Raw genomic sequence first — 22,115 nt, 5'->3', positions numbered from 1 at the left:
GAAACACTCTAGAAAAAGTCTGGCTTACTTGCTTCAATTACAAGCTTGATTCAGTGAACTATTTTGCCCCAGCACTTTCAAAGATCATGCCTGCACCCTAATATAGATGATATGTAATACATTTGCTTATGTTTTGTTATCATATTAATCATGCAGTTGTTATCGAACTTCATGATTGTAAATTATTGTGATGTCCTTAGACTTATGATCATGTGGCATGCCTTCCTGCTATAATACAGGGTCAAAAATCATTTGATGTCACTTCCTGTAATGTCATGAAGATTAAAATGGATATGTTGTCACTTCCGCTACCCCAGGCATTTTCGTGAATCAACAGCCATGCTGGTCACTGTGCAGAATAAAGCTTCTAGCAATTACCATCTGATTAGTTCATATGGTCATGTTTACTCTTGTACTGGCAATCTCTGTCTAAACCCCAAAACGTACAATATTTATTTAATAATGAACTATGGAGGAATGCTAACAATAGATCTTAGACAGCCTGTGAGAAATTGACTTAGTTAAATTATGTAACAAAAAGTTAAAAATTCATAATACAACACACTCACAAAAAGTGTTGATTGAAATAATATCAATAAACGATCATTTCTTAGCACTTTAGTTAGCACTTTTAAGCCTCACAAGTACATTACAGTATGAAATTCATAGCGTAGATTTTGTTTAACTCCAGGACTCAAGAGGCATACTCAATCCAGGTGTTTCGGCTAAACACTTACAACGTAACAATTGTTTTTTCAGATTATTTACATTTATATGCATTGTGTGTGTCAGTTTTGAAAATATGATATGATTCCATGCTCTGAGTTGGATAGCTGGTTGCCTCCAAGCAAAATACATCTAATATGGGGTGAATATGAATCTACATGCAATTCTTAAACAAACAATTGTTACTAAACTCATATTGGCTGTGTGAAAATAATTTAGCATCACAAGCTAGAATATAAACTAATAAAATGTAATAGATTACAAGCTACTCATTCTAAAATACTAGAGAAATTGAATGCATTACTTTAGTACATAAGACATGTGGCTGCAGTAATTTGTCAAGAGTAGGTAAAATTTGAAGAGCGACATGCCTTAAATATCTCCTAGCAGGAACAACAATATCTTGTTGGATATATATATATATTTTTTTTTTATGGAAAGCACAAAAGGAGCAACTGTCAGGATTCTGCCATCCTCCTGCTAGGTGTCACTCAAGAGGGCTGTCAGGAAACTAGCCTTTACATCAGAAAAGCACATTATATACATTCACTTGGAAAATCTAGCTTCTTTTCACTCACCAGTGCAGGTCACTCTCCCACATCACTGGCCCATTATGGTACTTGCAGTTCGCTTTGTCATCAGACCTTTCCAAGATCGCTTCCTGGGTGTGGTTCTTTGTTCCCTAGCTAGGTTCCTGGACTGTACACTTATTAGGACTCGTATTTTTACATTCTGGACCACTCTCATAACTCCAATCCACACTCTGTTCCAGGCTTTCGCATTTCCTGGCTTGTGCCTCCTGTTTTCTCTATTTTTCCCTTTTAAAAGGCCCAGTTCAGTCTTCATCTCATAAGTGGTTCCATGATACCTTGCACCTGTGCTCTTCTGCAGAGCATCTGGCTATTTCAGGCTGGTGAGCCGAGAGTACAGTGGATCGCCAATGATTTGGTTGTTGAGTCTCTTTGGGCTCCTTTGCATCCCTGCTGTTTTTCAGGCTTGCTTTTTGATTCAGTTTCGATCTCTTGTTTTCCTGTTATTTTCATTGTTCCTAGCATTATCTGGACTCTTCCCAATTTGTCGTGTTACATATCAACTCCTTCCATTATGTTCTGTGTATTCCATGCCTGATATTCCAGTCCTGCTTTCCTGAGCCCAATTCTCTGTTTCTGTGTTCTCCTTGCCTCATATTTTGTGTATTCTGGTCCTGAACAGTATTTTGATTCCAGTCCTGCTTTTCACTGAGCCTATTTCTTCTTTCTGTGTTCCCTGAAATGTTGTCCTTTGTTTCCTGGTCTGTTTATATTAGAATCTTGAGTGTCTCTACTACCAAGGGTGTCAGTTAGATTCTGAGGGTTGTGCATCTGGCACAGAGAACCACCCAGGCTTCTTCCTCCATGGAAGCTGCTGGGTGTCTCCCCGAACTCTTTGAAATTAATCTGTTCCTTGCTATTGTGAGAAGTTGGCCTGGCATATGCTGTCCACTATTCTAGTGGGCACCTTGCAGCAGTCCAAACGATCCTTATTGATGGTAGGTTTACATACAACCTATATAGAAAGCTATTCTAGTGGTAGCTGTGGAGAGCAGCCTTCTGTAAGTCTTGAAGGAATGTAAAGCAGCTTGTTTTACCAGCCTATAATCTCATGAATGACCAAATGAAAGGAGAACCACACCAGGTATATATAAAAAAATATATGTATTTCTTCTAAACACATTCCTCTAGTCTCTTTATGATGCTAGAGGCAAAATTACATACAGTAAACTTATTTAGCAAACAGTAAATTAGCACACTATACATTGAGCCCTAGGGGCGTACCAAACCACATATTAAGTAAGTGGTATAAGAACCACAACTCACAGAGATACAAGGCCTACAGCCTTTAGAACAGCTGGGCCCACCAGGAAATTCCCAAGGTAGTGACACAGGGGACCCATGTGGGACGCGTGCAGTGTCTAAACACAGCCGTGAATCACCATTAACTTCTATGGGGAAAGTCAAATGGAATTTTAAAGATAAATGACACTTAGAAGAGGACTTGGAGCAAACCCCTTTAGAACTAGGAGGTTCTAGAGTTAACACCCACAGGAGCACCGGAGTACTCAAGTTACCTCACCCAGGGAACCTGGGTGCATAGGTGTCTTTTCGTGTTGGGTTTTGTCGTCGATTTCAATGGAGAGCTGCGGCAAAGTGCTTCAGGCGTCCAAGTGGAAAGTATCCGGGTGGATCCAACCCTGGATCGGAGATGTGAAGAACCTGAAAGCAGAGGGGACAGAGTATGGGTCACTAGCCAGTGACCAGGAAGGCGTTGGGAAGATGCCCACCGATGTCTGGTGATTTCAGGTGAAGCTTGACTCTTCAGCCACGAGGACCAGGAGGCATCGACGACGACCAGGTGCTGGATTCGAGCTGTCCCACGAAGGATGTAGAGTGCTGCAGTGTCGGATTCCGGATGGGACTCAACAAGCCTTGGCAACAGCAACCCACGCAGAAAGCAAAGATTGGCTGTGGTGCAGACCAGCAAGGTCCGAGGGACTCACCTCTTGGTTGGGAGTCAGGGCACGTCTGGAGCAACCAGGAAAGCCCAAAGAAAAGAAGAGTTCCCTTCGTGGGGACCCACCAGTCGTCGGACCAGGGATCGCGAAGGGGCCTCGAGCAGAAATGCTAGAAGCGGGCTCACGGAACTCTCGTGGAGTGTTGGCCCACAATTTTCGGTGCAGATGGTGCTCGGGGCTTGTCTACAAGTAGTCCAACACACAACTTCGGGAAAGCTTGTGAAGTCAATGCACTTCACGAGCACCGACTGAACCATCAGTCAGTACGCGGTGTCCAGGAGTTCCGGGATCTCGTGTCGGCCTCTGAGAAGTCTGGAAGTCCGTGCCCTGAATCGCAAATACTTCGGGGTCCAGCGGGAGCCTTGGTAATGCAGACCGGGAAGATGCTTCTTGGTGCCTGTTTGAACAGGGGAGTCACCCCTTGACCCCAAGGGAGATTCTTCCGTCTTCTAGTCGAGATAGAATGTCGAAGTTCCAGGATAAATGTTGCAGTGTTTCGTCCACGTGTAATCTGAAGTCCTAAGGACTGGGGTCCTATACTTATACCAAGATAGGGGGTTGGACATACTCTGGGGACCCACCTATGGGAGGGTCTGGGGAGAGGGGTAGTCACACTCCTTTCCCTTTGTCCAGTTTCGCGCCAGAGCAGGGGCTGAGTGCCCCTGTAACCGGTTTGAACTGGGGTATGCACAGGGACACCAAGTGTGCCCCCAGCACTGTCTGAAAAGCATTCTCTGAATGCAACCACCCAGCCCCAATAAACTAAAGCCTTTCTGGGAGGTTGTTACACCTCCCTGTGACAGGAAACCTATTGTCCGGGCCTCCCTTGCCGGAGTTTCGTCCAGCAGCAGGAGGTCAGACCAGTGTCTGTGGCTGCAGCATCCATTTTGTGATGCTAGGGCTCTTGTAAACTATTACCGGTTAGGTCAATGTGCACATGTCTCTCCTTCTAGAAGAGTGGAATTCTACCCCTGCCGCCAGGACTGGCGGGGGGAGGGGGTTATAGGATTCCAAAGTGTTTGACACCAAACACCACATGTTTCCATGCAGCCATTCCAAAGGTAGCATTAACCGCGAGGTTATAATGCACTTAAGAGTATATGGTCTGGCTGCATCACAGAACAGCCTCAGAGAATAGATTCCGAAATCTGCAAAGGGGTCCTGCTCATTAATGGGCACCCTCTCACATAAAGCCAAGCACTCTGCCTTCAGGATTGAAAGGTGACTGATAGGTTTATATGTGTCAGTGTTTAAAGGTAGTTATAGGTAACCTATACCTTAGTAAGGGGTGAATGCACCACCTTACCCAGGATGCAGTGGCAAACCTGTGGTGCCATTTTGTAAGGCTTTCCAGGAGTGGCATAATACATGCTTCAGCCCCTGGTAGGCCACTGGGGTACCTATGCCCTTAGTACCTAAGGTACCATATACTAGGGACTCAAAAAGGTAACCCAGTAACCAATCTGGATTATACCTAAAGTACATGCAATCCTTTTAGAGAGGAAGCAGCTAGGCTGGGGTCCTGAATAGCAGGATCCCAGCCAAACCAAGTCAAAAACCATCAAAATACCAGGAGAAAACTGGGGGCAACCATGCAGTCAGACTCCACCTTACTACAGATATTTCACCTCACATTGCCATCACTATTCATGAAGTATACAAGCTATCGTTTATGATAGTTTGTTATCTCTCCTGTACTACTTTTTTGTAGCACTTGGTTTATCTTAAAGTTTCATGTTGTAGGGTTTCAGTTTCCTAACCATTCCTGCCCACTCCAGTCGAACAAGTTACTTACCTTCGGTAACGATATATCTGTAAGAAACATTAGTTAGTGTTAGATTCCTTACCTTAGAATATCCCCAGGCGTCAGTCTGGATCCGGAAACTTTTGCGTAGCAGTACCCCTGCGCGTCGGTAGGCGTCGTCTGCAGGCGTCCCCTGCGGCTCCGCGTCCGTCGTCGGCGTCGTGCACCGTGATGACGTCGCTGGAGTATATAGACGCCGCCTCCGCGCGCTGACGTCAGTTCTTTGTACACAGCTTTTCCGCGCCAGGAGACGCAGAGCCATGAGAGAACCAACACTGGTGCCATGTAAAACTAGGGCCCTGAAAGGGATGTCCTTAACCCTAGGTATCAGTTCGCAGAACGGGGAGGATGGGCGGGTTCGGTAAGGAATCTAACACTAACTAATGTTTCTTACAGATATATCGTTACCGAAGGTAAGTAACTTGTTCATCTGAAAGAAACATGTTAGTGTTAGATTTCTTACCTTAGAATAGATACCCCAGCAATACCAACCCCGGTGGTGGGTCTGCGAACCAATACATTCCTACACCAGAAAGTCCTGGAGGACAGAACGGCCAAAGAAGCCATCCCTCCGGACTTGACTGTCCAGGCAGTAGTGCCTCGCAAAGGTGTGCAGCGAGGCCCACGTAGCCGCCTGGCAAATGTCCTGCAAGGGGACTCCCCGGCCCAGGGCAGTAGTAGCAGCCGTGGCCCGAGTGGAATGGGCCCTCAGCCCAACAGGAGGCTCCTTCCGAGCCAAAGAGTAGCATGCTTTGATGCAGAGAACGACCCATCGAGAGATGGTCCGTTTATGGACCGCCCGTCCCTTCTTCGCACCCACGTAGCCAACAAACAGTTGGTCATCCACCCGGAACTGGCGTGTGCGATCCATATAAAATGAAAGCGCACGTTTTGGGTCCAGACGATGGAGCCGCTCTTCATCCTTTGAAGGATGCAGAGGCGGGAAGAAGGAAGGGAGGGTGATGGACTGCCCGATGTGAAAGGCCGAAACAACCTTGGGCAGGAAAGAAGGTCTAGTCCTCAGAACCACCTTGTCAGGATGAATGGACAAGAAAGGAGGTTTGACAGAAAGAGCCTGGAGCTCACTCACCCTCCTGGCAGAGGTGATGGCAACCAGGAAAGCCGTCTTTAAAGTCAGGAGACGGAGAGGGCAAGAATGAAGGGGCTCAAAGGGAGCACCCATCAGAAAGGTCAGAACCAGGTTCAAATCCCACTGAGGCATCACAAACGGAACAGGTGGAAACATGTGAGTGATGCCCTTTAAGAATCGAGTTACAATCGGGGATTTGAACAAAGAAGGCTGATCAGGAAGCCTTAAAAAGGCTGAAAGGGCAGAAAGGTAGCCCTTGATAGTGCCCAGAGCAGAGCCCTGCTGGGCAAGAGAGAGAAGAAACAGAAGAACCTCGGAAAGAGGGGCAGAGAGTGGATCCACAGCCTTTGCTGTGCACCATGCCACAAATCTGTTCCACCGACAGGCGTATACCGACTTAGTGGAGGGACGCCTGGCTGCCAGAATCACATCACAGACTTCAGGAGGCAAGTCAAATGGCCTCAATTGCCGCCGCTCAATCTCCAAGCATGGAGGTGGAGACTGGACAGGTTCGGGTGGAGAACCGTCCCCTGCTGCTGCGACAGAAGGTCCTCCTGAAGGGGCAGGCGGATCGGGGGACCGACTGACATGCTGAGTAGCTCGGGATACCAGTACCTTCGAGCCCAGTCCGGGGCCACAAGGATGACTTGGGCCCGGTCGCGCCTGATCTTCTTCAGCACTCTGGGCAGAAGTGGTATAGGCGGAAAGGCGTATAACAGACCGCAACTCCACTCGCGCCGAAAGGCGTCGCCGTGCGAGTGCCGTCTTGGAAACTCCAACGCGCAGAACTGATGACATTGCGCGTTCTCTTCTGTGGCGAATAGATCTAACCAAGGCTCTCCCCATCGCAGAAAGAGACCTTGCGCCACGTCCGAGTTCAGACGCCATTCGTGATCCATCGAGCACCGACGGCTGAGTTCGTCCGCCCTGGCGTTCAGGGAACCTGCCAGGTGTTGAACCGCCAGAGTCACGACCTGACGTTCCAGCCATTGCCAGAGGCGCAGAGCCTCCTGGCAAAGGGTCCACGACCCCACTCCGCCCTGTTTGTTGCAGTACCACATGGCGGTGGTGTTGTCGGTGAACACCTGCACTACACTCCCGTTGACAAAGGGGAGGAATGCCTTCAGTGCTAGACGAATCGCCCGTAGCTCCAACAGGTTGATATGGAGCCGGGACTCCGCCGGAGACCAGATGCCTCTGATCTCCGCCTCTCCCAAGTGGCCTCCCCAGCCCTGGAGGGACGCGTCCGTCACGACAACGTGCTCCGGTTGGGGAAGGGAGAGGGATCTGCCTCTGACCCAATCGCGGTCCGTAAGCCACCACTGCAGTTGTCTCGCAGTGCCCTCCGAGATCAAGACGTGGTCGGACAAGTTGCCCTGATGCTGGGCCCACTGAAACTTCAGGTCCCACTGCAGAGCCCGCATCCGCCACCGGGCGTGATACACCAGAAGGATGCAGGAGGCCATCAGCCCCAGAAGCCGCAGCGTCAACCTGACCGAAACCCGGGATAGCGGCTGAAAGATGGGAATCAAAGCCTGTATATCCCGGACCCGCCGTTCCGGAGGATAAACCCGAAACTGCGCCGAGTCCAGAACTGCTCCGATGAAAAGGAGCTTTTGAGAGGGACACAGGTGTGATTTCGGCACATTGATGGAGAACCCCAGGTCGTGCAAGAGGTCTGCCGTCATCTGAAGGTGGTGGACGACTGTCTGGGGCGAGCCCGCCTTCAACAACCAGTCGTCTAGGTAGGGGAAGACTGAAACCCCTAACCTGCTCAGATGGGCTGCGACCACCGCCATCACCTTTGTGAACACCCGTGGGGCGCTGGTAAGGCCGAAGGGGAGCACGATAAACTGAAAGTGCTCCTGGCCTACCGTGAACCGCAGGTAACGCCGGTGGGCCGGCAGGACGGGGATGTGAAAATAGGCATCCTGCAAGTCCAACGCTACCATCCAGTCTTGTGGGTCTAGGGCAGCCAAGACCTGAGCTAACGTCAACATCTTGAACTTCTCCTTCCGGAGGAAGCCGTTGACGTTCCTTAGATCCAAGATAGGACGTAGGCCCCCCTTGTCCTTCTTGGGTACCAGAAAGTAGTGGGAATAGCAACCACGCCCTACTTCTGGCCCAGGAACGCGCTCGATGGCCCCCTTGGCCAAGAGGGCCGTAACTTCCTCCTGCAGAAGTGTCAAGTGGTCCCCCGACACACGGTGGTTCTGCGGTGGCATGGCTGTAGGAGCGGTCTCGAAGGGGAGGGAGTAGCCCCTTCGGACGATTTGCAGCACCCACCTGTCCGAAGTGATCGTGCGCCAGTGAGCGTGGTGATGGCGAACCCTGCCACCCACTGGCGTCACATGGGGCCGAAAGCACGGACTAGGAGGATTTTGAGGCAGATGCTGCGGGGGGAGGTGTGGTCTGACCCCGCCGTTGTCCCCGACCGCCACCACGGCGGTTTCCACGGCCGCCACCGCGTTGAAAGGATTGTTGTGGCTGGCAGCACGTGTGGGGGCGCCCCTTCCTTGGCCACGAAAGGGACGAAACGAACCCGGTTGCTGACGCTGGGTCGAGAGACCCAAGGACTTGGCCGTGACCCTGGAGTCCTTGAAGCGTTCCAGCGCGTGGTCCGCCTTGTCACCGAACAGGTGACAGCCATCGAACGGCATGTCCATCAATGTATTCTGGACATCTGCCGAAAAGTTGGCGGATCTCAGCCAGGCGTGGCGACGAATCGCCACCGTCGTTGACATAGCTCTGCCCAGCGAGTCGGTCGTATCAAGACCACACCGTATCGAATATTTAGCTGCATCTCGGCCCTCAGCCACAGCCTGACCGAGTTTAGCCCGCACCTCCATGGGGCACTCTGGCAGCAGCTCCGCGACCGTATCCCACACAGAGTGGGTGTAGCGGCCCAAGAGGCAAGCGGTGTTGCAAGACCGCAGGCCCAAACTAATGGACGAGAAGACCTTCTTGCCAAACTGGTCATACCTCTTGGATTCCCGGTCGGGCGGGGCCGACGGGAATGCGGACTGGGAGGTCGAGGCCTGGATCACCAGACTCTCAGGAGTGGGGTGGGTAGACAGGAACTTGGGGTCGTCCGGACAAGGACGGTGGCGCCTGGCCACGTTCCGATCAACAGGCGCACCTGAAGAGGGCCTGGACCACGTGCCCAACAGAACGTCTGACAAGGCTTCATTAAACGGCAGCAGTGGCTCCTGTGGGCATGACTGCGGTTTGAAGACCTCAGTGAGGATGTTAGGCCTCACGGCCGCGACGGGGAGCTCAAGGTTTAAGGCCTTGGCAGCCCTCATCAGCACCACTGAATATGCAGCTCCCTCCACCGATGCCACGGAAGGAGGAGAGATCAAACCAGGGTTAGGAGAGTCGTCCAGACCACTGGCATCCCCCAAGTCACCTGTCCAGTCCGGGTCATACTGGCACTCGCGTGACAGAGGGTCCTCGGACCCCTCCCAACCTTCACCGAACTCTTCATCCCCTCTGTATTCGGAGTCAACGATGTAGACCGGCTCCTCGGGGTTCATGGGCCCCACCGGCGCCGAGCCCGGCGTCGAGCGACGCCGGTCCGACTCCGCGTCCGGCGTCGGTGAAGGTAAGGGGACGGCGCCGCCCGGAGCCGGCGTCGGAGCCCCGTTGCCGGCCGGAACCGGCACCGGAGAACCGGCGCCGCGCGGGGACGGCGTCGGGGGTAACCCCGATGGTAACGGCGCTGGAGAGGCCGGAAGACCAGCCGGCGCCGATCCCGAAGGCCCTTGCGGCGCCGGGGTCGGAGCCGTCGGCGGCGTCGGGGCCGGAGCACCCGACGGCGCCGAGGCAGGGACACCCGAACCGCTAGGGCCCCCAGACGGTGGCACTGGGCCCGAAGGCGCCGTAGGCCCCGTCGGAGAACCGAGCGCTCTCATGGCCATGAGGAACGCCTCGATCTCCTCAGGCGTCGCGCCGTGCCCAGGGACCGGAGGGTATGAGGCAGGCCGCGCCGGCGACTCTCGCGGAGCCGTGGGGTTGGGGTCACCCGAGCCCCCGGCCGCATCGCGCGAGCGTCGGGGGGAGTCGGGGGTACGATGACGACGCCCCGACTTCTTGTGCTTCTTACCTGATGAGCCCGATGAGTGGTGTCGACTTCTGGAACGCTCGGTGCGGCTCCGCGACCGCTCCCTCGAACGCTCTCTCGACCTCCCGACGTGGGGCCGACACCCGGAGCTCCAGTAGCTTGTGGGACCGCTCCCGCCTAGCCTTGTTGGTGAGGGCCCGGCAGTCGACGCAGGAGTCCACGTCGTGGTCGGGGCCCAGACACCGGAGACAGAGGCGGTGATGGTCCGTGACCGACATCGTGCGCTCACAGTCATCACAGTGCTTGAACCCAGGCATCCTATCAGGCACAAAGAGTGAAATAACAATTCGAAAAACTTGGTCAAAGACCGGAGTACTGCTCTTCAGATCTGCGTCCACTGGCGCGGAAAAAAGAAGAACTGACGTCAGCGCGCGGAGGCGGCGTCTATATACTCCAGCGACGTCATCACGGCGCACGACGCCGACGACGGATGCGGAGCCGCAGGGGACGCCTGCAGACGACGCCTACCGACGCGCAGGGGTACTGCTACGCAAAAGTTTCCGGATCCAGACTGACGCCTGGGGATATTCTAAGGTAAGGAATCTAACACTAACGTGTTTCTTTCAGATCTAAGCTTCTGTCCTCATTTCCTTTCCAGTGTTCAGGTGCTTCCTTGTATTTTTAGCTCTGGACTGGAAAACTATTTTTCCTACAGAAAGCTCAGACCCAGCGTATTCCAGTCTGGCCTCAAACTCACCCAACTAGTCTCCTGACAGACACTGATAAACCCACTTCACTTTGGCATCGTGAACATCTAAAATCCTGTGTTTCTAATTACTATACATTTCAGGGGCATTATCAAAGCACTATTGCCACTAATTCTAAGTATATTATGGGAGGCCTGCATGTAACATTATAAAGGGCAAAAATACTGCAGAGGACTTCCTCACCAGTGGTAACTTCAGTATTTTTAGACAATATGATCCTTTCTAATCATGAATATGGAAATAATATTAAGGATGGTAGCTAAGCCACAGACAGAGGATGGGCAGTGCATACTGAGGTGGACCTATGAATTTAGAGTTGCAAAATGTGAACGTTTCTTTGCTTTTATATCAAGAACCCTTCCATTTACAGGACACGAAAGCAAGAATCTAAAAATATGAACAAGCTGGTGTAAACTTAAGTAGCTTCTTTTGATCTGGTGGAATGAGATGTATCCTTTGAGGAAGAGGAACCCCCATTGAAGTGACAGCAACGAGGGCGCGAAGAACAGCAAAAAGGACAAGGGAGGCTCAAAGGCTTGCTATCTGTGCAAATGCTTGCGATCAGGGAGGAAAAGCTCAGATGTTCGGCTTAGCTATCTGATGAAGTTACAGGACAATTTACATACAGATCTATCAGTATTAGCCTCAGACCACGGAAAAAATAGCTAGGAAAACAGATCGCAGGGTTTTATAAAGAAATGTGAGGTCATCTTGAGAACAAAAGAAATATCTTTTTGAAATAATACAGCCTTTCTGAAAGTCTATATATTAACTCAGAGAATGTGGATTTCATTAACTCTGTTATTCTTCTGGGGTTTTGTGTAATACCAAAAAAACATGACAAAGTGAAGAGCGTCCTGCGGTCAGTATTACACCAAGCCCTGAAAGGGTTGGACATTGCCTCTATAGATGGGAAGACGTTTTAAACAAGTGTGCCCACGCATTCATGTTTTTACAGTTATTATCTGATGAATTTGTAACTCTATTGCTTGTTTTTTAGCTGCAGATGTCAAACATAGGTCTTTTGAAGATTTACATTATCCTTTCTTCAGATGTTTATACCATGTAAATTTAAAAGCTCCTGTGACCAGTTTAATGTGAATGACCATGGGTACCACTATGAATATTGAATTTATGATAGGCAAGTTGACTTGTTTTTATACCTTTTTCGTGATTATGTTGATCTTGTATAAACTATAGCAAATATTATATGGTACCTTACATACTGTTCGAGGTAGTTTTGCTGGATGCTCATTTAATGTATTTAAAATGCAGAGTTCATCACTTGCTCCAGAGGTGCAAAACTATTTAAGTGATCTGAGTATGTAGCAATTTTCAATTTAAGGAAAGAAAGGACAGACTATTTATTAATGCTTGGATGAGTACGTACATCATCAATGCCATTATCCTCCGCTGCCTCAACTGCATACCTTTCTCAGACAGAAGACAGCGCTTCCAGGATTTGGCCAAGTTCATTACTCTGTTATGGGCAATAAACCCACTCTGACAGTGACAGGGACTTTAAACCACATGGCCATACAGGAATAAGTGTTGCTCAAATTGGCACTGTTGTGTAGTTGTGGATACAATATATAAACAGACATTACTGCAAGACATGAAAACCTAAGCAGATACCATTAAAAATAGAAGTTCATAGTCAGGAACCATACATTTGAAAAAAAACAAATTAACTTGCGCATACAGCTGCAACAAAAAAATTGAACATGAAACATAAGGAGCACGTTCGTTGTCTCATGGCACCAAGAAGCCAAAACATGTAATAAGGTGTTCTGAATTTCGGCTACAGTAGATATACAAAACAATTTGACTGAAAGATCTTGGTGGGGAAATCAAACGTAAAGAAAGGGGGAACTATGTGAGAAAATTACATTGACATACCTTATATTTGCAGTCTTCGCCGGCAGAGATGATTTGATCATTGACAGCGTTCCAATCTACCTTCAAAATAACACCGTCATGGGCCTTCCACTGTTGAAGTAATAAACAAGACAAAGAAAAGTTGATATACACTTAAAACATATATATGTTTTATGGGTTTTAAATAATGTACTGAAGCACCTAATATTTAGTCTTGCTAAATATTTTCTTATATGCCTTACATATGACTACAATGATATGAACACGGTCACTGAAAAATACATTTCTGCAAATATCATGGCTTTGCTAAGAAGGGGAAAGACAACAAATGAGAAACCAGGTCATACAGTTGAATACATGCTATATGCTATTTGCTACAGTTAAATCTAACTAATTTGCTGAGCCCATATCTTACAAGCTCATTGAATAAGAAAGACAGACCATCACAATTCATTAACCTCTGGGGACTGCCTAGAGGCTCTGCGGTCCGAGACGAAGATCGGGAGAGCCTTGTCGGAGCCTAGGTGTGTGGGCGTGGAGCAGCACAAAATGGCGGCTACCATTCTCTGAGCCCTAAGAGCCTGCGACTGGTGGGCCGCCCTCCCCTTGTGGTCTGATGACCGTGGGGGAGCCCGCCCCCGCTTCTAGACCCCTGCGGGTGTGGTGAATGGGTTACTGGTTCCCGCAGAAGAGAGTGTAGAGCCGAGGAACGCCGGGGAGAGCCCTCGCAACGCAGGAGGACATTGTCTGGCCAGCTGGTGAGGAGGGATAACGTGCATGATGGCCAACAGTGCCAGGGAGCAGCGGGAGGCATCTGGCCCGGACTACCGGGCTGCGAACAGGCCTCACTCCGGGGATTTGCCTGATGTACATGACTCAGTCATGGCGGCCGGCACGGTGTCGATCCAGAGAGCTTACGAGGGGTCTTCGAGGCACTGCCCCCCGGCGGATCGATCTGCCTCGATGCAGCAAAGATGTGCCCAAGTGCCCCAGCAACCATCTGAAGAGGCACAGACTGTGTTGTGCGACCTGGGCCTAGCTGTGGGGATCTTTGGTGTGATAGTGGGCACCATCCTGATCACCAAGGGGATGAGGAATGCTTTCTGATGCTGCTGACCAACGTTTCTGTTCTTCTGAGAAGGACCCTACCCTCAGCCAACATCCTGATTTACCGGCTAACCACCCTGGGGTGCTCGCTGCGCATTATTCTACTCACTTGCCCTCACTACCTCGGAGTTACGGTTGCGGCTGGAGTGGAAGTGACACCCTTGCCCCCCTCTTTTAAAACACGTAAACACGGGCCCTGTCCTCTTGCCACACCACTGCAAAGCTCAAACCCCTTTGCATTTCGAGTTATTGAGATTATGGGGGACCGACTGATTTATTTCATACATCAAGAACACAATCCCCGTGCCTGACCTCAAGATGGCTGCCTCAGTGGGTCGCTCCTTAATGCTCTACTACTCCTGGACATTATAGCTGGCCTATGACCTTGATCTTGATCACACCCTCTCCTGACCTTAAACCTGCTCACCCTTCTGGACTTTTACTTTGGGATCTTTCCCGTGACCGTGGAGACTAAGCTATTTGACCAATGCCTAGTGGAGCTACCTGATAGCTAAAGAGGAGATGGGCTGCGGACTCCCACTCGGCCGTCACCTACCCAGCCGGACTTTGAACAGACTTTCCTTCGTCTCTCCGTCAGACCCCCCTCCCACCCCTACACCCCACCTTCTCCCTCTATGCTTCTTTCTTTTCGTCTTCTTTAATGTTTTTTTAGTGAAGACTTAGCTATTTGGCTGAGGCCCGGTGGAGCTACCGGATAGCTATTGAGGAGGTGGGCTATGGACTTCCCCCTCGGCCCTCACCTACCCAGCCGGTCCTTGGACAGACGTTCCCTTCGTCTCTCCGACGTATCTCCCCCCTACTCTTTTTCCCTACCCCTTTACATTTCTTCACTCCATGAACCTTGTCCTCTATGCCACTTAATTGTTTTCATTGGTATATTATGTAATTTGTAACAGATGTCATTTTTGCAACTTTGTGGAACCTTATGTAAAGCGCTCTGATACCTTCGGCTCTAGCCAGCGCTATAAAAAAATCCTTTAAATAAATAAACAAATAATAATTAACTCTGAAGCATTTGATCAGCTGGCTAAACCTGTGAGAATGTATTATAACTCATCATCCTTGTTGCTGAGTGGTGTAATGATCTGAACAACTAGTACCTGTAACTCGGAATGCATTCATGTCACTAAGCATGTTATTATGAGTAAATTCTTATGGTTTGAACTGTAGCTTAAATTGTATGGAGAACTAGATTTACCAATGGACAATTGATGGTGATGCAGTTTATGTCTCCATTAAAGTTTTCCTGATTTCTTTACAAGCATTGCAAAGGATTTTTATGGAAGTGGTGACGAGGATGGGATCAAGAGCAAAACCAGTCAGATGTTTCAATGTAAGCAAATTATAATCTATCATCGCTAAAGACACCTTATTTGATGTGTGTAAGAAATTGTGTTATTAGTTATGAAGGATGTGATTTCTTCACCAGTAATAAGTCTGCAATTCTCTTTTCACTGGGAATCAAGTACCCCATTGTAGTATTTGACACTATCATGGTAGCGAAGCAGAGTAGTGCAAGGTCTACTCAGTGGAGGTGGTGTGGGCTAGTAATCCCACCCTGCTGGTACACAGCAACACTATTGCACAAGTTACTTACCTTTGGTAACGATATATCTGTAAGTAACAGTAGTTAGTATTAGATTCCTTACCTTAGAATATCCCCAGGCGTCAGTCTGGAGCTGGAAACTTTTGCGTAGCAGTACCCCTGCGCGTCGCGAGGCGTCGTCTGCGGCTCTGCGTCGTCGTCAGCACCCAGATTACCTCGCTGGAGTACTTAGACGCCGCCCTCGCGTGCTGACGTCAGTTCTTATTCACAGCTTTTCCGCGCCAGAAATGCAGAGCCATGATAAAAACCAACACTGGTGCCATGAATCTAGGGCCCTGAAAAGGGATGACCTTAACCCTAGATATCAGTTCGCAGAACGGGGAGGATGGGTGGGGCGGTAAGGAATCTAATATTAACTACTCTTTCCTACAGATATATCGTTACTGAAGGTAAGTAACTTGTGCATCTGAAAGAAACAGGTTAGTATTAGATTCCTTACCTTAGAATAGATACCACAGCAATACCAACCCCGGTGGTGGGTCTGCGAACCAATAATCACACCAGAAAGTCCTGGAAAACGGAACGGCCGGAAAAGCCATCTCTCCGGATTTGGCTGTCCAGGCAGTAGTGTCTTGCGAACGTGTGCAGCGAGGCCCACGTAGCTGCCTGACAGATGTCCTGCAAGGGGACTCCCGACCCAGGGCAGTAGTAGCCGCCGTGGCCAGAGTGGAATGGGTACGCAGCCCCACAGGAGGCTCCTTTTTAGCCAGTGAATAACAAGCCTTGATTCACAAAACGACCCATCGAGAAATGGTCTGTTTGTGCACCGCCCGTCCCTTCTTAGCGCCCACGTAACCAACAAAGAGTTGGTCATCCACCCGGAACTGGCGTGTGCAATCCAGATAGTATGAGAGCGCACGTTTTGGGTCCAGACGGTGGTGCCTCTCTTCCTCTTTCAAGGGATGCGGAGGCGGAAAGAAGGTGGGCAAGGTGATGGACTGCCCGATGTGGAAGGCTGTGACTACCTTGGGCAGGAAAGAGGGTTGCGTCCGCAACACATCCTTGTCCGGATGGACAGAAAGGAAAGGAGGTTGTGAAGAAAGAGCCTGGAGCTCGCTCACTCTCCTGGCAGAGGTGATGGCAGCCAGGAATGCAGTCTTAAGAGTGAGGAGACGGAGAGGACAGTTATGAAGTGGCTCGAAGGGAGCGCACATCAGATAAGTCAGAACAAGATACAAGTCCCACTGAGGCACCAGGCAAGGAACAAGGGGAAACATATGAGTGATTCCCGTCAAGAAATTATTTACAACTGGTGACTTGAAAAGAGAGGGCTGATCAGAGAGCCTTAAGAAGGCGGAAATGGCAGAGAGGTAGCCCTTAAGAGTGCCCAGAGCAGAGCCCTGCTGGGCAAGAGAAAGAAGAAAGAGGAGAACCTCAGAAAGTGGGGCAGAGAGTGGATCCACAGCCTTTGCTGTGCACCATACCACAAATTTGTTCCACCTGCAGGCGTATATCGATTTTGTAGAGGGACGCCTGGCTGCCAGAATCACATCACAGACTTCAGGAGGCAAGTCAAATGGCTTCAACTGTCGCCGCTCAATCTCCACGCCTGGAGGTGGAGGCTGGACAGGTTCGGGTGGAGGACCGTCCCTGCTGCTGTGACAGAAGGTCCTCCTGAAGAGGCAGACAAATCGGGGGGATCGACTGACATGCTGAGTAGCTCGGGATACCAGTATCTTAGTGCCCAGTCGGGAGCCACAAGGATGACTTGGGCCCGGTTGCCCCATATCTTCTTCACCACTCTGAGCAGAAGTGGTATAGGTGGAAAGGCGTACAATAGACCGCAGCTCCACTCGCAAGGAAAAGCGTCTCCGAGCGAGTGCCGCCTTGGAAATTCCAACGCGCAGAACTGATGACATTGCACGTTCTCTTCTGTGGCAAATAGATCTAACCAAGGCTCTCCCCACTGCTGAAAGAGACCTTGCACCACGTCGAGTTCAGACACCATTCGTGATCCATCATGCACCAACAGCTGAGTTTGTCCGCCCTGGCGTTCAGGGAACCTGCCAGGTTTTGAACCACCAGGGTCACGCCCTGATGTTACAGCCATTGCCAGAGGCGGAGAGCCTCCTGGCACAGGGTCCACGACCCCACCCCGCCCTGTTTGTTGGAATACCACATGGCGGTGGTGTTGTCCATGAACACCTGCACTACACTCCCCCGGACAGAGGGGAGGAATGCTTCAGTGCAAGCCGGATCACCCGCAGCTCCAGAAGGTTGATGTGGAGCTGGGACTCCGCCGGGGGCCAGAGGCCTCTGATCTCTGCCTCTCCCATGTGGCCCCACCCAGCCCAGGAGGGACGCGTCAGTCACAACCACGTGCTCCGGTTGAGGTAAGGAGAGGGATCTGCCGCTGACCCAATCGCGGTCCGTGAGCCACCACTGCAGCTGTCTTGCAGTGCCCTCTGAGATCAAGACTTGGTCGGACAAGTTGCCCTGATGCTGGGCCCACTGAAACTTCAGGTCCCACTGCAGAACCCCCACTCGCCACCTGGCGTGATGCACCAGAAGGATGCAGGAGGCCATCAGCCCCAGAAGCCGCAGCGTCAACCTGACCGAGACTCGGGATAACGGCTGAAATTTCGGAATCAGAGCCTGAATATCCCGAACCCGCTGTTCGGGAGGATAAACCCGAAACTGTGCCCCTGATCTTCTTCAGCATTCTGAGCAGAAGTGGTATAGGCGGAAAGGCGTACAATAGACCGCAGCTCCACTCGCAACGAAGAGCGTCTCCGAGCGAGTGCCGCCTTGGAAATTCCAACGCGCAGAACTGATGACATTGCGCGTTCTCTTCTGTGGCGAATAGATCTAACCAAGGCTCTCCCCACTGCTGAAAGAGACCTTGCGCCACGTCCGAGTTCAGACGCCATTCGTGATCTATCATGCACCGACAGCTGAGTTTGTCCGCCCTGGCGTTCAGGGAACCTGCCAGGTTTTGAACCACCAGGGTCACGCCCTGATGTTACAGCCATTGCCAGAGGCGGAGAGCCTCCTGGCACAAAGTCCACGAACCCACCCCGCCCTGTTTGTTGGAATACCACTTGGCGGTGGTGTTGTCCGTGAACACCTGCACTACACTCCCCCGGACAGAGGGGAGGACTGCTTTCAGTGCAAGCCGGATCACCCGCAGCTCCAGAAGGTTGATGTAGAGCTGGGACTCCGCCGGGGACCAGAGGCCTCTGATCTCCGCCTCTCCCATGTGACCCACCCAGCCCAGGAGGGGCGCGTCCGTCGCAACCACGTGCTCAGGTTGAGGTAAGGAGAGGGATCTGCCGCTGACCCAATCGCGGACCATGAGCCACCACTGCAGCTGTCTTGCAGTGCCCTCCGAGATCAAGACTTGGTCGGACAAGTTGCCCTGATGCTGGGCCTACTGAAACTTCAGGTCCCACTGCAGAGCCCCCATCCGCCACCTGGCGTGATGCACCAGAAGGATGCAGGAGGCCATCAGTCCCAGAAGCCACAGCGTCAACCTGACCGAGACTCGGGATCAAAGGCTGAAAGATCGGAATCAGAGCCTGAATATCCCGAACCCGCTGTTCGGGAGGATAAACCAGAAGCTGTGCTAAGTCTAGAATCGCTCCGATGAAGAGGAGCTTCTGAGAGGGCCACAGGTGTGACTTCAGCACATTGATGGAGAACCCCACCAGGTGCAGGAGGTCTGCCGTAGTTTGGAGGTGGCTGACGACTGTCTGGGGCGAGCCCGCCTTCAACAACCAGTCGTCGAGATAGGGGAAACCGACACCCCTAATCTGCGCAGATGAGCTGCGACCACCGCCATCACTTTCGTGAACACCCGAGGGGCGCTGGTAAGGCCGAAGGGGAGCACGGTAACCGGAAAGTGCTCGTGGCCTACCGTGAACCGCAGGTAGCGCCGGCAGGACGGGGATGTGAAAATAAGCGTCCTGCAAGTCCAACGCTACCATCCAGTCTCCCGGGTCTAGGGCAGCTAAGACCTGAGCCAGAGTCAGCATCTTGAACTTTTCCTTCCGGAGGAAGCCGTTGACGTTCCGCAGGTCCAAGATAGGGCGTAGGCCCCCTTTGCCCTTCTTGGGAATCAGAAAGTAGTGGGAGTAACAACCACATCCTACTTCTGGCCTAGGAACGCACTCGATGGCCCCCTTGGCCAAAAGGGCCGTAACTTCCTCTTGCAGACTTTGCAAGTGATCCCCCGACACGCGGTGGTATTGCGGTGGTATGGCTGGAGGGGTCACCTCGAAGTGGAGGGAGTAGCCCCTTTGGACGATTTGCAGCACCCACCTGCTCGATGTGATAGTGCGCCAGTGGAGGAGGTGATGGCGAACCCTGCCCCCCACTGGCATTAAATGGGCCTGAAAGCTCGGACTAGAAGGGCTTTGAGGCGGATGCTGCGGGGGTGGATGTGGACTGGCCTCGCCGTTGTCCCCTGGCACCCTCACGGCGGTTACCACGTCCGCCACCGCGCTGGATATTAGTCTGTGGCCCGTGGCTGGCAGGACGTGTGGGGGTACCCCTTCCTTGGCCACGAAAGGAGCGAAAGGCAGCAGTTTGCTGGCACGGGGCCGACAGGCCCAAGGGCTTGGCTGTAGCCCAGAAGACATTGGGCGTGTCGTCGGTCTTCTGTTTCTGCATTCTCTGATGGCCACACCTCCGCTCGCATAGGTACCGAAGAGTCTTGTTTGGTCGGAAGGTGAAGCATGTCTGGCACATGATGTCATTGTACTCAGGAGAAAGGCAGAGATTGCAGACTTGAAGGTGGTAGGTCCAGGAGAACTTAGAGTGGCACTGGGGGCAGTACTGGAAGAGAGTCCTTTCCATCACTGACCTAGCATTCTTGTCAATGGGATAACAAAGACGATGGGTGAATGACCCAGTGAGGGAGTGAAAGACCCAGCAGTTAGTGTCAAGGTGAGTCTGGTTTTCGGTGGTTTGTCTTTCGAAGATTAAGTGGGATTTGAAGTACCCCTTTCAGAAGGCCACAGGGCAAGGAGAAGTTTCTGGGCCCAACTGTGGGAGTTGAGGCTTTATACTCCTGATAACCAGTGGCCAGACTTACTTTGGGTCCTAGGGACTGGACCAAATACCCCTTCATCACTTGATTCTCAGTAGTAGTGTGAATTGAGCAGTCTAAGGCTTCTCGGGGGAAGGTAAATGCAAGGGGGAGGGGGCATTGAACAAAAGATCACAACTCAAAATACATTCAATAGCAACAATAAATGATTGTCCAATCAAGTCAAATACTTACTTTTACGAAACAATAAGTATTTATATAAGGCTAAAAAGTGAAATGTGGCTTACACAAACAACACATAGTCACCTGTGGGTCTAGGTCTCCGATTCCCACTTTCCTCTCATTAATGGTAGTGGTTATTCCCTATTCACTATATGCAAAATTCAGGTTAAGCCCCACAAGTGGTCAGAGTCTCAAAAGTGTTCCAGGGCCCGAATCGCTAAGCGGCAGAACGAGTTCTCCCAGGGCCGTCTGGCCCTATGATCAGTCTTACCTGCTCCTGCAGGGGCTGTGCTACCGAAGTCCCCAAGAGCGTTTCACTCTAAGACATCACAGAGAGCTGAAGCAGCTGCGGAAGGTAAGTAGAACTCGCGACTGAGCAAGGGCAGCAGCTGGGCATCCACGGCGCTTCCTCCAGTAAAATGGTAAATTACTCTGATCTTTCTCACAGGTGGGGGAGGGGGGTCAGTTGATTGGGGATAGACAGACCACCACACTGTCCTCTCCTCTTGACAATGGCAGAACCAGGGAATGTTCTTTGTTCTTCACAGTGGCTGCATCCGGCATATGGGGTCACCCACTTTACACTGTAAACGGGCAATGGCTCGATGGTTATGGCAGTACTTTTGTTTTCACAATAACCTTCTCTAGCTTACAAGGTTGCAGACTTCACTCCACACACGGGCAACAGCCCGATTGGCATGGCAGTCATGCAATCTTCACAATGGCCCCCTCTGGCATACAGGATTGCTGACTTCACTCCACACACCAGATACAGCCAGAACGGTGCAGAACCTGGGGGGATCCACTTATCAGGATCTCCCATTGGACCTCACTCCCTTCAAGCACTCTCCTCTTCCTCACAGGGCTCACTGGTCTTGGCAAGCTGGTGCTCGAGGCACCAGGGGCAAGTGGTCTTGAATTTCCCTGGGTGATGACCCCTCACCCAGCTGTGAAACTTTAGCCCCCTGTCCTGGTGACCGGCAAAAGTCTAGCAGAGCTTCTCCTCTTCAACATACAGCCTGTGGTTGCTTGATCATTTTAAGGGCTTGAGCTACCCTTCTTATAGTCTATTTCCAGACACAAAATCTGCTCCTTTTGAAGTGTCCACTCCTTTGTCCTGCCATTCCTCCAGAAAGCAGTCTGTCACAGCAGGATCGACTCCGAATCTGATAGCTCCACAGCACAGTCTATGGGAGGGACTAGAAGATCATACCTGAATATCAGTCACAGTAATATGTGACTCAAAAAGTTTCCTCAGGGCCCTGATCTATGATTATGTTATTAGCCCCA

At 51.0% G+C, this 22,115-nt stretch overlaps 1 protein-coding gene across 1 annotated transcript in view; it reads right to left on the bottom strand.

Annotated features, from left to right (window-relative positions):
• Positions 1-22,115, bottom strand: part of IFT80 (intraflagellar transport 80) — a 474,284-nt gene that overhangs the window by 331,026 nt on the left and 121,143 nt on the right. Inside the window, exon 7 of the mRNA XM_086944208.1 lies at positions 12,901-12,990. Within this exon, the coding sequence (XP_086800334.1) occupies positions 12,901-12,990 (90 nt within the window). The remainder of the gene's footprint in view (positions 1-12,900; positions 12,991-22,115) is intronic.

The sequence above is a fragment of the Lissotriton vulgaris genome, chromosome 11 (genome assembly GCF_964263255.1).
Source record: "Lissotriton vulgaris chromosome 11, aLisVul1.2, whole genome shotgun sequence".
NCBI classification, from domain to species: domain Eukaryota; kingdom Metazoa; phylum Chordata; class Amphibia; order Caudata; family Salamandridae; genus Lissotriton; species Lissotriton vulgaris.
Note: the sequence above shows the minus strand (reverse complement) of the source record. Positions and strands in the feature narration are given on the sequence as shown.